The 16348-nt window shown below is 42.8% G+C and overlaps 1 protein-coding gene across 14 annotated transcripts in view; it reads right to left on the minus strand.

Moving 5' to 3' along the window:
* MYCBP2 (MYC binding protein 2) overlaps positions 1–16348 on the minus strand; it is a 414953-nt gene that overhangs the window by 384195 nt on the left and 14410 nt on the right. For all 14 annotated transcript variants that reach the window (XM_073347199.1, XM_073347148.1, XM_073347171.1 and 11 more), the window contains exon 2: positions 9219–9294. In XM_073347199.1, coding sequence (XP_073203300.1) covers positions 9219–9294 — 76 coding nt within the window. The remainder of the gene's footprint in view (positions 1–9218; positions 9295–16348) is intronic.

The following is a 16348-nucleotide window of genomic DNA, read 5'->3' on the forward strand; positions in this document are numbered from 1 at the left end:
GATTTTCAAAAACTAAAATACCTGAACCGAAACAACATGCAAGAGCATTCTTGCAACCAAAATACATAAAACAGATTCCCCTTTACTAATATACGGCTCTGGGAAAAAATACCAGCAAATTAATTGTCTCATGTGAAAATCAGACACCACTTTTGGCAAAAACCTGGGATCAGGCCTAAGAACCACCTTAACTTTTTGAAAAGACATAAATGGTGGCTCAGCCATTAAGACATTTAACTTGCTCACTCTTCTGGCTGAGGCTATGGCAATAATGAAAGCCATTTCAAGAGATAAACAATACAATGAACAATCAGACAAGGGCTCAAAAGGGAAGTTCCTAAGTGAAGCTGAAACCAAATTAAGATCCTAAGATTTTTGCCTCACCCAAGGCACCAAACTGGTCCATTTCAAATAGTAGTTAACACTTGCTGGTAGACAGCTTTCTACGGTTAAGCAGTATATCCTACACCAACAAGGAACATGACTGCTCAAGAGCAGGCATGGTCAAAGTCAGGTAAGTGACTGTGAATCCGATGGAAAAACCTGCCCTCTTGCTGTTGCAGCTCTGGGCCGCTCACAAACAGCATGCAGGTCCCACCCTCAGTGTTCGTGTAATATAGGCCTGGTCCAGCAACTCTGACCCCAGCAGCCTGTCTGCAACACACCAGCTACACTCTGGCTTCCAGCTATTACATTTGAGGCTGTGAATCTGACAAAAAGTCAATCCAAGAAGATGTCTGAAACACTTGTGCAAGAGTAAGCAAAGCCCGGTCTTCTCTTTAAGGAAATGTATTGTCATTGGAAATCTAAAGCTCCTCTTTAGATCCTGAACAGAAATACATTATATGTGTAACGTTCTCTCCCTTTTTAGTGCCATTTCTCTTAATTTTCATATTTTATTTTACTTTGCTCATTCTCAATGTCAAACTGACTGACAATTTTCTCTTTCTTTTTAAACATTTTTTCAGAACATTCTGGTAGAATAACCCTTCACTTTCACGTTCAAAAACTTCTCCTTGAAAGGCAAAGATGAGGAGCTCCTCTAGGAAGATAGGACAAATTAATTTTCTATGCTTTGATTTTTTTTTAAAAAGTCATCATTTCTTCCCTGTACAATGGAACCTCATGATTCAGGTGGGAGGCAAACAGATTGGAGACTAAAGTCCTTTACAAAGAGATAAAATACATCTGGGTACAGTTCCCATTCTGAATGATCTATTTGTTCCCAACTAAGCCAGTCAGCTCTAACATTCATTTTTCCCTTGTATGTGAAGGGAGCAGAGAAGAATCTGCCAAAGTCATTAGCAAGTAACCTTCTCTTTATAAGAGCGTGGACCTTGCTCCCCCTCACCTACTAATGTAGGACGTTACCAAGGTATTTGTCTGTCATGACCAGTGTCCAAATATGGGAGCACTAAGCAGTTTGTATTGTTTGTTCGTTCCCTTATTTAGAGCAGATCCCAAGGAAGTCCTTGACCTGGTGTGAGCACCCCATCCTTCCAGACTGGCATCTGTGGCAATAACTTCCTGAGTGGTTTGCCTATCAGGAAGCCTGACTCAAATTGCTTGAAACCCACTATCTGATGGACCTGAGTATCCTCTTGGGTATATACCTTCACTGAAGGGTGGAAAAGAGATTGGTGAGGGAGGACAAGAGGACGCTCTGTAGCATCCTCACATAAGCATGGGTCCACTAGAGATTATCCACACAAGAGACTACTGATCTCAGAATAGACAGTGTGTGAGTGGATACTACCCAAGAGGGGCTGACCAGTTTTGATAAGATTCCTCAGTTTCTCCTGTTTTTCCTGTGATATGAAAACTTTCTGGAGAACGGCATCTATTCTCCTCTCTGAGGTGGGAAATTCACTGCAAAGGTGTTAAAAATGATTATTCTCCAAATGTAATCACAGAGCCATGGTACTGAAGCATCCTGACTGGTGCCGGCTATAGCTCTGACTCTGGATAAGGCTAGAAAAAGGAGGTCATCCAGGAAATAGGCAAGAATCCCATTCCTAGTATTAACACTACTGGCATTTTCATAAATATTTGCATGGCTGTTGCTAAACCAAAAGATAAGAGACCTGTACTGGCGGTGCTGTTCTCTAAGAGCAAACCACAAGAAGCATCTGTTAGACAGCCAAATTGGGACATGGAAGTTGACATGACTAGATCTGAAGGATGCCCTGGCCTAGAGTATCCTCGTTGATGGCGGTTAGTGTGGATTTAAGGTTTCATCTTGACTTTTGTTTTTTTTCCCTGAACCTTTTGAGATACCTTCAGACTGAGAACTGCCTTGCAGCCTTTGACTGTTGTGTTTTTTTTTTTTTTTGGGGGGGGGGGGGGAGAAGGGGAGGAAGAGTTTTGGAAATAAGAAAATGGAGTGAATGCACTGGTTCCTCTCTAGAGGATGAACAGATTCTATTCCTCCCATTCAGAGGAGATGAACGATGGCCATTTGTGTGTCTCATCTTTTCCCTTCCTTTAGCAAGGGAAATGGGATAAATTTGTCTCAATTTGAAAAAAATCCAAAAGACTATCCCCTTTGCACTGTTTCCAAAATCCATTTGTCAAGGGTCACCACTTGCCAGAACACTACAAACTGAAGCAGCCATCAACTACTAATCTGGGGCCCCTCTCTACACTGGGGTGTCTGCTAGAGATGCAGTTTGTTTTGAGGAATCTGAGGTTGAACCAAAGAACTCACCTCTGCCACCACATGCTCCGCTGGATCTGTTTCATTTTCCTCTTAAGTGTTTCCAGTGGGATTTTCTATATTGGCCAATGTAAAAGGACTACCTTGATATGGAGTAAGACCTGTAGTCGCTCCTATCCTGCTTGTTAGGAACTTGATCTTTCCAAGAAGTCCACTACCAGCTTACCCATAGGTTTGCCAAACAGCTTCCCGTCATAGTATTTTGAAGTGGTTGAGAGCAGTAAATCTGTGGCTCTCTCTTTCACTCCCAGGGCCACATGGATCAGCATACAACAGTAACTCCTCACTTAAAGTCGTCCCGATTAACGTTGTTTCGTTGCTGAACAATTCGGGAACATGCTCATTTAAAGTTGTGCAATGCTCCCTTATAACTTTGTTTGGCAGCCGCCTGCTTTGTCCATTGCTTGCAGGAAGAGCAGCCCACTGGAGCCAGCTGACGGGGGCTTGGAACCAGGGTGTACCGGCAGCCCCCATATCAGCTCCCCACTCCCCTAAGTTCCCTGTGCAGCAGCTGCCCAGCAGGCCATCAATTGCCAGCAGTTCAGCTGTCCCTCCCCACACTGTCATGTGCTGCTCCTGCCCTCTACCTTGGAGCTGCTCCCCGAGCCTCCTGCTTGCTGTGCCGGCAGGAGGGGCGAAAAGAGGGGCTAATGTCAGGGTGTCACCCTCCCCTCTGCTCCTGCACCCCGCTTACCCCATCTTCCATAGAGCAGGAGGGACACAGGACAGGGCTCAGGAGGGAGGGAGCTTCCTGGCAGTAGCTGCAGTCTCAGCTTGCTGATCTATTTAACAAGGCAATGTACTTAAGAGTGGGGTCAGCGTATTTAAAGGGGAAATGCGCATCTCTTTCTCACACACACGGTGTGTGTCTGTCTGCCATGCTGTCTCCCCTCCCTCCATTCGTGCTGCCTTGTAGAGTGTGAGGCTACATTAACAATGAGTTAACCTTTGAGGGCTCAGCCCATTGCTAGTTCATCATTTAACAGTAAGGCATTCCCTGGGAAATATCCCACCCTCTGACTTCACCACCTCAACCAAGCTTCACAATCATCATCGCTGTGTACCAGTATTAAATTGTTTAAAACTTATACTGTGTGTGTGTGTGTGTGTGTGATATTAATATATATTAGTCTTTTGTCTGGTGAAAAAAATTTCCCTGGAACTTAACCTCTCTTATTTACATTAATTCTTATGGGGAAATTGGATTCACTTAACATTGTTTCGCTTAAAGTCACATTTTTCAGGAACATAACTACAACCTTAAGTGAGGAGTTACTGTATCACATCTTTGCTCTAGCTGAGTACCAGAGGGCAACAAGGGAGGTGTCAAATATGAAGTCTGCTTCTAAAGACATCTTTTTTCAGAGATGCAACTAGTTTAAAAGCCTTTCTATGCTTCAGAGGTATTTCAGATTGTCAATCCATGCCAGAATTCCTTTGCAAAACAAACTGAGGTAGCAGGCAAGGCCTCAAAATTTTTCTTGTCTGATTCTATTCTCCTAATCTGTGAGATCCTTTGGCAATAGATCCCCATCTGAAAGACTGGTTGTGTTGGACTAGAAGGAAAAGAGCATCAACATAAGGAAAGGTTTCAGAGGAACAGCCGTGTTAGTCTGTATTCGCAAAAAGAAAAGGAGGACTTGTGGCACCTTAGAGACTAACCAATTTATTTGAGCATGAGCTTTCGTGAGCTACAGCTCACTTCATCTGATGAAGTGAGCTGTAGCTCACGAAAGCTCATGCTCAAATAAATTGGTTAGTCTCTAAGGTGCCACAAGTCCTCCTTTTCTTTTAACATAAGGAAAGGAGACCATATTTGATTTTGGATTGGGGCACATTGTAGCACTATTTGGAAACGCCGCTCTGCATTTTGGTCTTGCATGTAATCTCCCTTTCCTCTTTGATCATTTTTTTCAACCAGGAGGATTTACATAGCTATATTGTTCTAGTCTGGAACCAGAAAGGTTATATTGCTTAGTGGTCTCACTTTCTCTATTAGACTGGCTTTCCTCTTCCTCTCTTATAGGGATTTCCTGTAGAAGCAAACCCAATATAGATACTGTCTTTTTAAGTATAGTGATAAAATAATCAGTGGGAAGAAGTTTGTCCTGAACCACCTCCTCTTTATGATCTATAGAACAGAATCTAAGAGGTGACCCTCTCCCAAGAAGAGTATGAAAATTAATCTTTGTGGGAAGCAGATTCCGCTTTGTGTCTCTTAGAGCACCTCCCTGAGGCATCCACAGATTCCTCAGAAGACAATGTGGATGAGGGGGGTCTTTTTTCTTCCCATGCTCTTTGTCAGCTGGTCTTACTCCTCCCTTTTCTATCCATCTCAGGCAGATCGGTCCAGAGCAGGTTTGTGCTTCTTGTTGGCGCGATTAGGAGTCTGAGCACTGAGACCTCCCACATCCCTCTTTTAAAAAAAATGTTTCCTGTAACCATCCTCCTCAGGTGGAGATCAATTTACAAGCTCCCTGGAGAGTGGAAAACCTTTGTGACTGAATACACCCATGTATTCACATCTTACACACTACTTTGTACAATAATCTTTGTACAAAATATGGCTTGTGAGGGTATCACCTGAAAACTAATAACTCGCAGGTCAATAATATCATGGTGAAATGTATGCTGCAACATTATATGTAAAGTTACAAATTTCCCCTGCATGCTCAAACTCACATAGCCCTGATTAAGTAGGAATGGTTAAGCAAGTGTATCATAAACGAAGTAATGTGCGTTTCCTTCAATTTACATATAAGTAGTAAACAGGATCCTTGAGACAGCAAGAGGGAGACCAGGCAAATCTGCATTTCAGCATACAGAGGGGAGAAGAGCGAGCACGGGGTAAACCTTCTTTCTTGTTTGAATAATCTGCTTTGAGATGTAATCCTCAGAAAATCCACTTCAAGGGAGTCTGGACCATAAAAGTGAGGGGCAAAAACACACCAGACACTCCTCTCGCTATTTCACCTAAGATGACAAATGAACCAGCCCTTTGGAGGCAGATCCCAACTTGAAAATTCAGTCAGCTATGTTGCTGGGAACATGTAATAAGGATCTTATTTTGAAACAAGTCTAGTTTGCTAAGTTTTAGTTTCTAGTAAGTGTTTATTCTGTATCACTCTTGTAACCATTGCTGACTTTAATACATTATACATGTACTCACTTAAAATCTACTTCTTTGTAGTTCAATAACTTTGTTTCATTCTTTAATCAAAACTAACCCAGCGCTGCAGTTAAACTGAGCTGTTTGGTTAGCTCCAGTTAAAATAGCATATTCCTGTTGCATATTTGATCCCTTACAGGGCCAATGGACCTCTAATATTTGAACTGCCCAGGAAAGGGCTGGACAGTGAAGAACATACATTGTTTCATGTTCTCTGTGTATATAAAATCATCCTACTGTATTTTCCTCTACATGCATCAAATGAAGTGGGCTGTAGCCCACGAAAGCTTATGCTCAAATAAATTTGTTAGTCTCTAAGGTGCCACAAGTACTCCTGGTCTTTTTGCGGATACAGACTAACACGACTGCTACTCTGAAACCTATCACTTAAACAAAGTAGCTCTGAGTCACTGGGTGGTGGAAAGGCTACAGAATGGGAGAAGGGATTAGGCCTGAGGGACCATTTAGCAGGCTTTCCTTGTTCTCTCTTCTGGGTCTCTATCAGTGTCATCCCACCATTGCAGCAGCAGAAGTGGGGAGATGGACAGTTGCTCCATCAGAACTGCAAGAGAAGAGTCTGATGGCTATGTGGGAAACTTTTTGCACTTTAACCTACACAGAGTGTAGGGAAAAGAGGCCTACTACCCGCACCCAGCCCAGAAGATTTTCTTCATGGGACTCTCCCATTGCTTCTTGTGAGCACCACTGCTCAAGGAAGGGGATACAGCAGGAACCTCTGCTCTAGCCTGAGTCTGCACAGAAACAAGTGCAGGTCTCCATCCAGGTACTCAATCAGCAGTATCTTGCGTTTCCTTTCTTAGTAGTCTGACATGCTGCACTCTGCATGAATAAGCAGTGGAGTACATGGAGAATCCCAGTAACTATGTGGAGCAGCAGTGGAGTACATGGAGAGTCCCAATAAACAGATTCTGAGAGCCAGGAGATTTAAAGCCAACTAAAGGGGGAGGGGGGGGGGTTAAAATTTTTTGCGTTTTTTTTTTTTTTCAATGTGCTCTGAAGCAATGAGCTGATGTCATGACTTCCTCAAGCTGCAGAGGCAAACACAAAACTGGTAGACTTCTCAGATGTGGAATCAGACCTCTTATACCACTGACTGACAAAGTCCTGTCTGCCTCCAAGGCTGCATATTACAGAGATCCCAGTATCAAGGATCTGTGTACCTTATTACAAGAAGTGGAATGAGGCATAGGAACAAAACTTTTGCCGCCTCAAAGACAAATAAAGCCAGCTTAACACTTCACATGAAAATTATTGTAAACACGGACAAAAAAATATTGGAAACCAAATCATTTAGGTGGCAGATGCAGACTGTGAGGGTCAATTAGAGCACAGTCTGTACTAGTGGATTAGAAGCAGCTACAGCCTTCAAGATGACCTATGACTTCCTCAAGTACCAAGCCTTTCCACTGAATGTAATGGAAGCAAGAAAGGGGCCCAAGGAATCTGCTTTATTGTCAGCTTAGTGGAGTGCAGAGGTCTGAGATTCATCCTCCTGTTTGACAGTGACCTCGCTGAACCACCATCAAGGGAATAAAAGGCTGCCTTGGTCTGTTGCTGGAAGTAAGGTACAGAGCTGAAGAGATGTCCTACTTAAAGAAAGCACAAACTGCTCTTGAGAGATTGAGAAATGTTCACAGACCAAATACATCCTGTAGTGCTACTTAGACTTCTTAGTTTTGTCTTTTATCTTGGAAGCCAATCTGATAATGGAGGAGCTCTCCTAAGGTAACTGAAAGAAGGCAAAAGCTACCCTCTAATTACCAAACAACTGAAAATAGTTTAGAAATTAACTAAGTTTATATGAGTAAACTAACTATTTGCTGGAGGAAACAGTCCTGAAGATTAGCCCCAGGCTGAGTTAAGCATAATAGTATGGTAAGTATCCAAGGAGACAAGACTGAGCTCTGAGCTAGAGAAACTGTTCTGGTTTTGTCCTTCCAAACCCATCTTTCTGGAGTCTGAGTACCCACAGTAGGCTTGGTAGACATGGACAAGGTAGAGAATTGACGTGTAGTAAACTGTTCATTACAGGGGTATTCTGTTGCCTTTCAGAGTAGAAAATACAGTAGTTCTAACTGCTGTTTTTTTGCTGTGCTATCTGCATTACCTGATTTGAGCCATTTTTTGTTAATCAAAGGGATCCAGTTCCATGTCCACAGGAATACAGAACAGTTTAAAACTTCTTTAGAAAGAGCAAATTTCAGCAAAAACAATGTTCAATTAATCATATTAATTTAAATACTAAATGTTTTGGTATAAGTAAAGATAAAAACAAATCCTTTTGTTTTTGAATTTTTTAAAAGTTTGATTAATATTTTGTAATATATAACTATTGTTGTTTGCACTGTTGTTGTAGCCATGTTGGTCCCCAAATATGAGAGTGACCAGGTGGGAGAGGTAATATTTTTTATTGGACCAATTTGGTTGGTGAAAAGACAAGGTTTCAAACTCCACAGAGCTTCAAGTCTGAAGAGCTCAAAAGCTTGTCTCTTTCACCAACGGAAGGTGGTCCAATAAAGATATAACCTCACCCACCTTGTCTCTTTACTATATAACTAGACAATCCTCTGCTTTACCCTATCCTCAGTCTCTAATGGTCAAACAGTAGCTTTCCAATGCAGCAGAGTAAAATTTACAGATATCTTCTCATATTTAGTGCTGCTTAGAGCTAAATGGAGATAACGGCATAAAACGGTGTTATAAAGCTTAATGTGCTGTTCAAGATAGCATGAGGCAATCACTGGTGAACAACGGGGGAGAGAAAGCGGTAAGAGTCTATACCAAACTCCAATTCCCACAGATGGAGATAGGGCAAAGTGTTGAAATTCTGCCTCTCCTAACAGCTGAGGCGTAGGTTTCAAATTGATTAGACGCTTGGGGGCCTTGTCTTCCCAGCAGCAAATGTGGGGAAAGCTCTCCTCACACAATAATGTTGTCCTGTTATGTATACAGTAAAATTTTCAAGCTTTATGACTTAACAGATTATTTAACTAAGTATGAAAGAAATCGAATTTATAAACTATTTCTCCAAAAATATTTACTGTTATTTCACACTGAAACTATAACTACTAAATAAATTTTGATAAAATTATGCACTGAACCAAACAATTGCAGAACTCTAAGCTTGCAGCCAAAGTCATATTGTACACTCTGGATACAAACACTATTGTTTTTATTTCTTCAAAAAGACGACAGAAATAACTGTGTTGGTTAACATTCTTTTCTTTATCTGTCCCTCATCTGAAATTATTTTGGTTAATGCAAAGATATTTGGTCTATTTGAAATTGAACATATGGATCCACATCATTTACCTTGTTGCGTGTTTTCACTTTCAATTTAGTCTTCTGTTTCCTTTTCAGTTTTTTCTTGCTTAAGATTTTCTTACTCCTGAAAAAGTGAAACATTCATGAGACTAAAAATTAAATTTTAACTGGAAAAATGTTTTAGTAGATACTTGGCCCTGTTGCCTCTATCACCACACCCCCACAGGAAACAGCAGCAGCACCTGGAAGGAGTTTGCTGGGGTCAAACTATGAATGTTCCAAGAGCCTTATGGGTAAAGCTGAGAGTTTGTCAAGTTTCCATGACTTTCCAGGATCTCCGTGACTTGTGCAGCTGGTTCCGGCGCTGCCCCAGCAGTTCAGGCAGCCCTTGGTCCAGACACACCGGCCGCGGCTGGGACAGTCATGGGCCACTGCCTGCCCTCCCAAGAGCAGCAGGAGGAGTTTGGGTGTGGGAGGGGACTCAGGGCTGGAAGTTGGGGCGCGGGAGGGGATGAGGGGTTTGGGCAGCTTTTACCTTGGGAGGGCTCCCTGGAAGCAGCAAAATGTCCTTCCCTCAGCTCTTCGCTCCATTCGCTGCCTCTGCCCACAAGTACTGCCTGCGCAGCTCCCATTGGCCACAGTTCCCGGCCAACAGGAGCTGCGGAGCTGGCAGCACGCAGAGCTAGGAACTTAGGGAGGGACATGTCATGACTTCCTAGAAGCCAGCTAGGTCGCCTACCAGTCCTGCCAACTCCCCCCAGCACCAGTGGGGGTCCCAAGCTGCTCGCACCCGCAATGCCCCTCCTCCCCCTGACTGCTCCTCCAGCACTCTTGGCACCCTCCGGACCACCCCTCCCAGTACCTGCCCCCCCCTCCCCCGGCACTCCCCCAGCATCCGTGGTGCCTCCCAGCACCCACGGCGCCCCCCAAGCACCTGCCCCCTCAGGCCATCCTCCCCCCACCACCTGTGTGCCCCCTCCCCTCCGCCCCAAACGAGCACTCGCAAGATTTAGTCAGGGGTATAATACAAGTCGCAGTCAGGTCACGGACTGTGACTTTTTGTATATTGCCTGTGACCTGCCCATGACTTGTAGTAAAAATACCCATGACTAAAACGTAGCCTTACTTATGGATACCTTCCCAAAGCAATCAGCACCTGCTATAGCTAAAGGTGCAAAGAATGCATCAATGATATTTAAGTTATACTTCACTATTCCACTGAATCTAGTGAGACTCTCAGAGCTCCCGGACCAATGGCCTCTTCTCTCCCCTTTCTAAGTAGGTTTAGATGTCACCTCAAGAAAAATATCTGTTCACTCTCTATACTAGCATTTTCATCATTGTTAGCCCTGATGGTGATGCACTGTGCAGGACAAATGGCAGAAAGAATTGCAAAAAATTCTCAGTACAGACACAGCCATTCAGTACTTCTGTCATGATAAAACGTGTACATTTTTAGTAAAATATTTACCTTAAGTCAGATCCAAATCCTCCATACAGGAAAGATGGCTCTGAAAATACATGACCAGCGCTAGACTCCAGCTGGTAGGAGAAACTACAGAAGTAGCTAAAGCAGAGACTGCTGCACTGAGGAAAGAGAATAAAATGGGGCCCAGGCAGAGCCAAACCTCCCCCCACCATTCCTTGGTCCCAGAACCCTGTAGGGTAGACATCATTACTCTGGGGATACTAGAGCTAAAATATTGGGCTGGTGCCACACACACTCCATGTGGCCTTGGGGGAAAAACTGCTGGGAGAAACCATCCAGAGACGCCAACTGGTAGGAAGAGCTACAGAAACTGTGAAAACAAGGACTTTAGGACATGCAGAGCATTTTCTACAGTTTTGACTGCACTTTTTCAGGCCTGCGCTGACTCTCAGTTTGTTCCAACCCTCTCCATCCCTCAGTCTGTTTTACACATCCCCCTCTGCCATGTCTCATTCACCATTCATTTTCAACATCCCCACTCCCTACCAGAAAATAAGTTATGAAACTAACATGAAATTTACTGCCATCACACAGTTCACTGTGTGTGTGTCTGGTCTATTAAGACTGTAAGCTCCTTAGGGCAGGTGCCATCTATTTCTGTGTCTGTACATTGCCTAACGCAATAGGTCCTTAGGCGCTTACAATACTCAATGTAACATTCTTTCATGCTGCTCTTTGTTAACAAAAAGCCCCCCAATTTAGAGCACAGGATTGTTGAATAATTAAGCTAAAGGATCCTGAACTCATATATAATTAAAAGATTCCCCTATGGGCAACAAAACAAAGATGAGATCATTTATCAGGATGCACTAAATACCTTATTAAGAATGAGGCTGTGAAGCACACTTTCTTGGAAACTACCCTTTGCGTGCTACACTCTCTGCTCACAACGGCCAAACTCTAGAAAGAGAGAGGAGAATATTCTCTCTTCCAGCAATTAGAAGTTGTTGCCATCTAAAATTTGTAGCACACCCTCTAGCCAGAACAAATACCAAATATGCAGCCCCAAGGAGGGTCCAGTGAAACCACTAAAAATTCCACCACCTTCACGTTCCCAGCTGTTGGCTCGATGCTAGGATGAGAAGAAACTCCTTATCAAGGTACTTCAATGGATCTTGCTGGCAGTGACCCCAGGTATGCTCAGGCTAGTAAAGTGATGAATTTGTTTAAGCGTTGATTACAATGATAGTTACTGCTAGTGAATCTATTTCCTAATTCCATATACAATCATAACTGGCTGTTCCATCAGCTTCTCTTCCAAACTCAATATACAAATTCAATTCTCATTAAAACTGGCTCAATTGTTGCATCCAGCTCTTTAGGTAATAAGGACACACGCCTGCTCACATTGATGCTTACAGTAGTTTTCTCATTTGTTTTGATAGCAACAATATTGCACCATAAATGTGCAAAGCTAGTCAAATAAACTATTGTCTCTTTAAAATGGGCACGTAGGGCTTAGAAACACTGTTCACACAAGTAAAGAAAGAAAATTAGAATGTCATCTAAAATGGCTGCAATTAAAGAAAAACAAAGCCTGCTGAACATCCCTATTCCATCTTATTTTAGTTCATGGCACAATTATTATTAAAATTAGATGAGGCTCACCTCATTCAAATGAATATTTAAATCATGCAAGTAATGCTATTTTAAATGGTTATCGAATCAACCAACAATGGTCCCAATCATCTCCCTCCTGATTTGTGCATGGAAGAATCCTGCACATATGGAACTCCTATTGTCAAACAGAAAGGGAACTTCAGAGTCTTCAAAAGGACCATCCATCTCCAGACCCTGCAGAGTCCTCTCCATGAGGAATGAGGGGTGGAGTTAGGACAAGCTGGAGAAAATTCACATTATGGAAAAGTTACAGTTCCAGGCTACATCTCTCACCCTATTCTGAGTGGATCAAGTGCTAAAACGCCTATCCTTGCGCCCCATACTAGGGGTACATAGGGTTGTAATGGACAAACAGTTCTCAGTTACTTCTCTACTGTAGAAGTTCCATGGAAACCCAACTCCAAAGCAGAAGGGATGGAGGACAGGGAGTAGAGCACTCATATGGACAAACAACTCCAGTCACTGTATAAGTTAAATAAACTTTCCTTCTTCACTTAATGTCCCTGTGGATGCTCCACTTCAGGTGATTCTCAAGTAGTACTCAGAGGTGGTGGGTGCTTTGGAGAAGGATCTAAAACTGATTGGAAGATGGCAGTCCCAAACACAGCATCTATGCAAGATGCATGCACTAGAGCAGAGTGCTTTGAGAAATGTGTGGATGGAGACCCATGTGGAAGCTTTGCAGATTTCTGAAAATAGGAATGTTCTTTAGTAGGGTAACAGAAGTGGCCTGCAATCTGATGGAATGAACTTAGAAGGGAATGGAATACTAGCAGCTTTGTATCAGAGGAGAAAGTCTCTGGGGGCACCAGTGCTCCTGTAACTCTATCTGTGTCAGAAACAAAAATGAAAGAGGGGCCTGAAAGGGTTTAGTCCTGTCTAAACAGAAGGACAACAGCCTTCTAACATCCAAGGTGAGAAGGACGTCATCATCCCTAGTCTAATGATGTTTATGGTGAAAAACTGGGAGATGACTAGCCTGATTGATACAAAAATCCAAGATGACCTCAGGTCAGAACCATTGATATGGCCAGAGGAGTACATTGTCTTTAAAGAAAAGAGTGTAGCCATCAAAGCCCCTAACTCATCAACTTTCCAAGCAGAGGTGACTGTCAACAAGAAAGCGGTCTTCCTGACTAGGGCATAAGAGCGAATACATGGCCAGCAGTTCAAAGGGAAGTTGCATCAGAGTTAATGACGAAGTCCAAATCCCAGGATGGGGGCTCCCTGACATGTGGAAACAGGTTAATAGCCCTTTGATGAACCCAGAAGTTGCAGGATGATCACACCAAAACCCCTCCACTGGAGCACTGAACATCATGACGGCCACTAGATGAACTTTAACAGAGCTCAGAGAAAGGCCTGTATTCTTCAAATCAACAAGGTACTCTAGGATTGAGAGGTGAGAGTCAGTAGGAGACAAGTATTGTAGGGTACACTAAAGGTAAAATCTCTTCCATTTCTGCCGTAAGTTTTCTCTAGCGGATTCTTTTCTACTATTCAACAGAACCTCTTGAATCTCTGTAAAACAGGAGAGTTCTATCCCCAACAGGCAATCAGGCACCAAGCCTTGAGTCACAGAGCATTCGGGTTGGGGTAAAGAATATTTTCTGAGTCCTCTGTGAGTAGGCTGGGTGTTAATGGAAGGTTGACAGCAGAAATACAGAAAAGCCTTCGTTCTGAAGTTAAAGAACAAGTTTCAAGCACTTGCAGACCTTGATGAAGGGGAGGGTAATGCAGATGAGGAGATCAACAAGAAGTGGGACAAAGTAACATCAATTTATAAACAGAGCAGTGAAGCCTGTCTAGGCTACAGGAAGAAGAGGATTACACCCAACATATGGAACACCACAGAAACCAAACGAGCCCTGAAGAAAAAAAGTTTTAGACAAAATCCCAGAAGCTAAAGGACAAATATCACGAGCAGTGTAGCAAGGCACACCGGGAGGTCAAATGTCTTGTAGGAGCGGACAAACAGCATTATATTGATAATCTGGCAACACAAGCAGAGAATGCAGCTGCTTGTGGTGAACAAGGAACCATATACAAAATGATGCGGCTTATCAGTGGTAAAAGCAGACACCAACAAACACTCATCACGAACAAACAAGGACACCTACTAACAACTGAAAAAGAACAAGAAATACACTGGAAAGAGCATTTCAAAGAATTGCTGAACAGGGAGCCACCTAAAGGAAGCAAACATCCAGGAGGCAGAAGATGATCTTGATATCAGCACAGACGCCGCAACTAAGGAAGAGATCATTCAACCTATCAAATCCTTAAAAAATGGGAAAGCTCCTAGCAAGGATAACTTGAATGCAGAATTGTTCAAGGTAAATCCTAAATTAGCAGCATCTATCCTGGCCCCTCTATTTATATCAGTCTGGGAAAGGGAAAAAGTGCCAAATGAGTGGACCAATGAGGTTATAGCAAAGATACCAAAGAAAGGAACTCTCGGTGATTGTAATAACTGGCATAGTATCACACTTTTATCTGTGCCACACAAAGTGTTGTGTAAGATCATAGTCCAGCATATATCAGAGGCAGTTGATTGTGTTCTCAGAAAAGAGCAAGCCGGTTTTCAGGAAGGTGATATACACAGACCAGATCTTCACTCTACGAAACATAATAGAAAACAGCGCTTAGAATGGCAACGGCAACTCTACATAAATTTCATAGACTTTGAGAAGGCTTTTGATAGCATTCACAAGACCAGCCTATAGCGCATTCTGCAGGCATATGGAATTCCTTTCCGTATAATCAACGTCATCAAAAGCTTCTATTTCAACTTTACATACAGTGTTTACATACATCACGAGCTCAGTTTTGAAGTCAAAACAGGAGTACGTCGGGGTGTCTCATGTCTGCAATCCTCCAACGTTGTCATCGAATGGGTAATGTAGTGTACAACAGAAGACACGCCAAGAGGCAGTAAATGGACACCTCTCATGCCCTGAAGACCTGGACTTTGCAGATGATGTTGCTCTCCTATCACATATCCAACACCATATACAAGAAAAAACACTTCTGATGTACATATTTTGACGGAACAATGGGTTTCAGCAGATCAGGGCCTTTCATAGGATATCTTACATGACATGCTTTGTATAAAATATATCATAATTATATGATAGGAGTGCATATGTGGTTCCAGGGTGGTGCTTTGAGGTACAGAGTGCAACAGGAGACAATAGTTCTTCTCACTCCCTAATTTCTGTCCAAAATTACTTTAATTATAAACCCAAGTCTGATTTGCCTGCACCCAGACTGCGCCACACAGAACCCTAGTACTGTTGATGGAATTCTGCTCCAGAAAGTTTAAAATGTTAAAATTCTGCATGTGTTATTTTGACAAAATAACACATTTTCCATTATTTTGGTAATTTACTTCAAAGTACCTTTCAGCAAATAATTGAAAATGGTGTGATTATATTGTGTTATTTTGACAAATAAAACATGCAGAATTTTAAAATAGTGTGCAGAATTTAATATTTTGGTGCCAAATTTTTAATTGTTTGATGCAGAATTCCCTCAGGAATAAATCTAGCCAGGTGTGGGGCGCCACATGCTGCTATGCTGAGTGATAACAGTGCCTGGAGGGGTTTGCTGGTTGTCACTAGCAAAGCACTGAGAGAGGCAGCCAGGCTGGCGAGTTAAGAGGGCACAACGGTTCCCCAGTTCCAGGTTGCATTCTGGGGAGTCTGTCACATCTCCAAAGTCCAAAAGGGGGACAGACAATGATGGAGTAGCAAGTTGTCCATTTGCAAGGAACCAGTCAATACCTGTGAGTGATGTGGCACAAGGTATAAAGCAGGTCATGGGATTGGCAGTGTTCCATCACTGAATGAAAACTCAGATTCGTCAGAGATTAATAGGTCTCTGGAGAATTTGAATTCCAGCAGTACTGGGTGGCTCTATGAAGAACTCTGACAAGCCTCAGCAGCAGCAACCTGTGATACTGAAAGTGATGCAGAATGCGCCAGAATCAATTGACTGATGGATCTGGGTACCATATGCAGCGATGAGGAAGTGTAGGTCACAGTTGGTACCATCTTCCTCAGCACAG

This window comes from Lepidochelys kempii, chromosome 1 (assembly GCF_965140265.1).
Source record: "Lepidochelys kempii isolate rLepKem1 chromosome 1, rLepKem1.hap2, whole genome shotgun sequence".
Taxonomy (NCBI): domain Eukaryota; kingdom Metazoa; phylum Chordata; order Testudines; family Cheloniidae; genus Lepidochelys; species Lepidochelys kempii.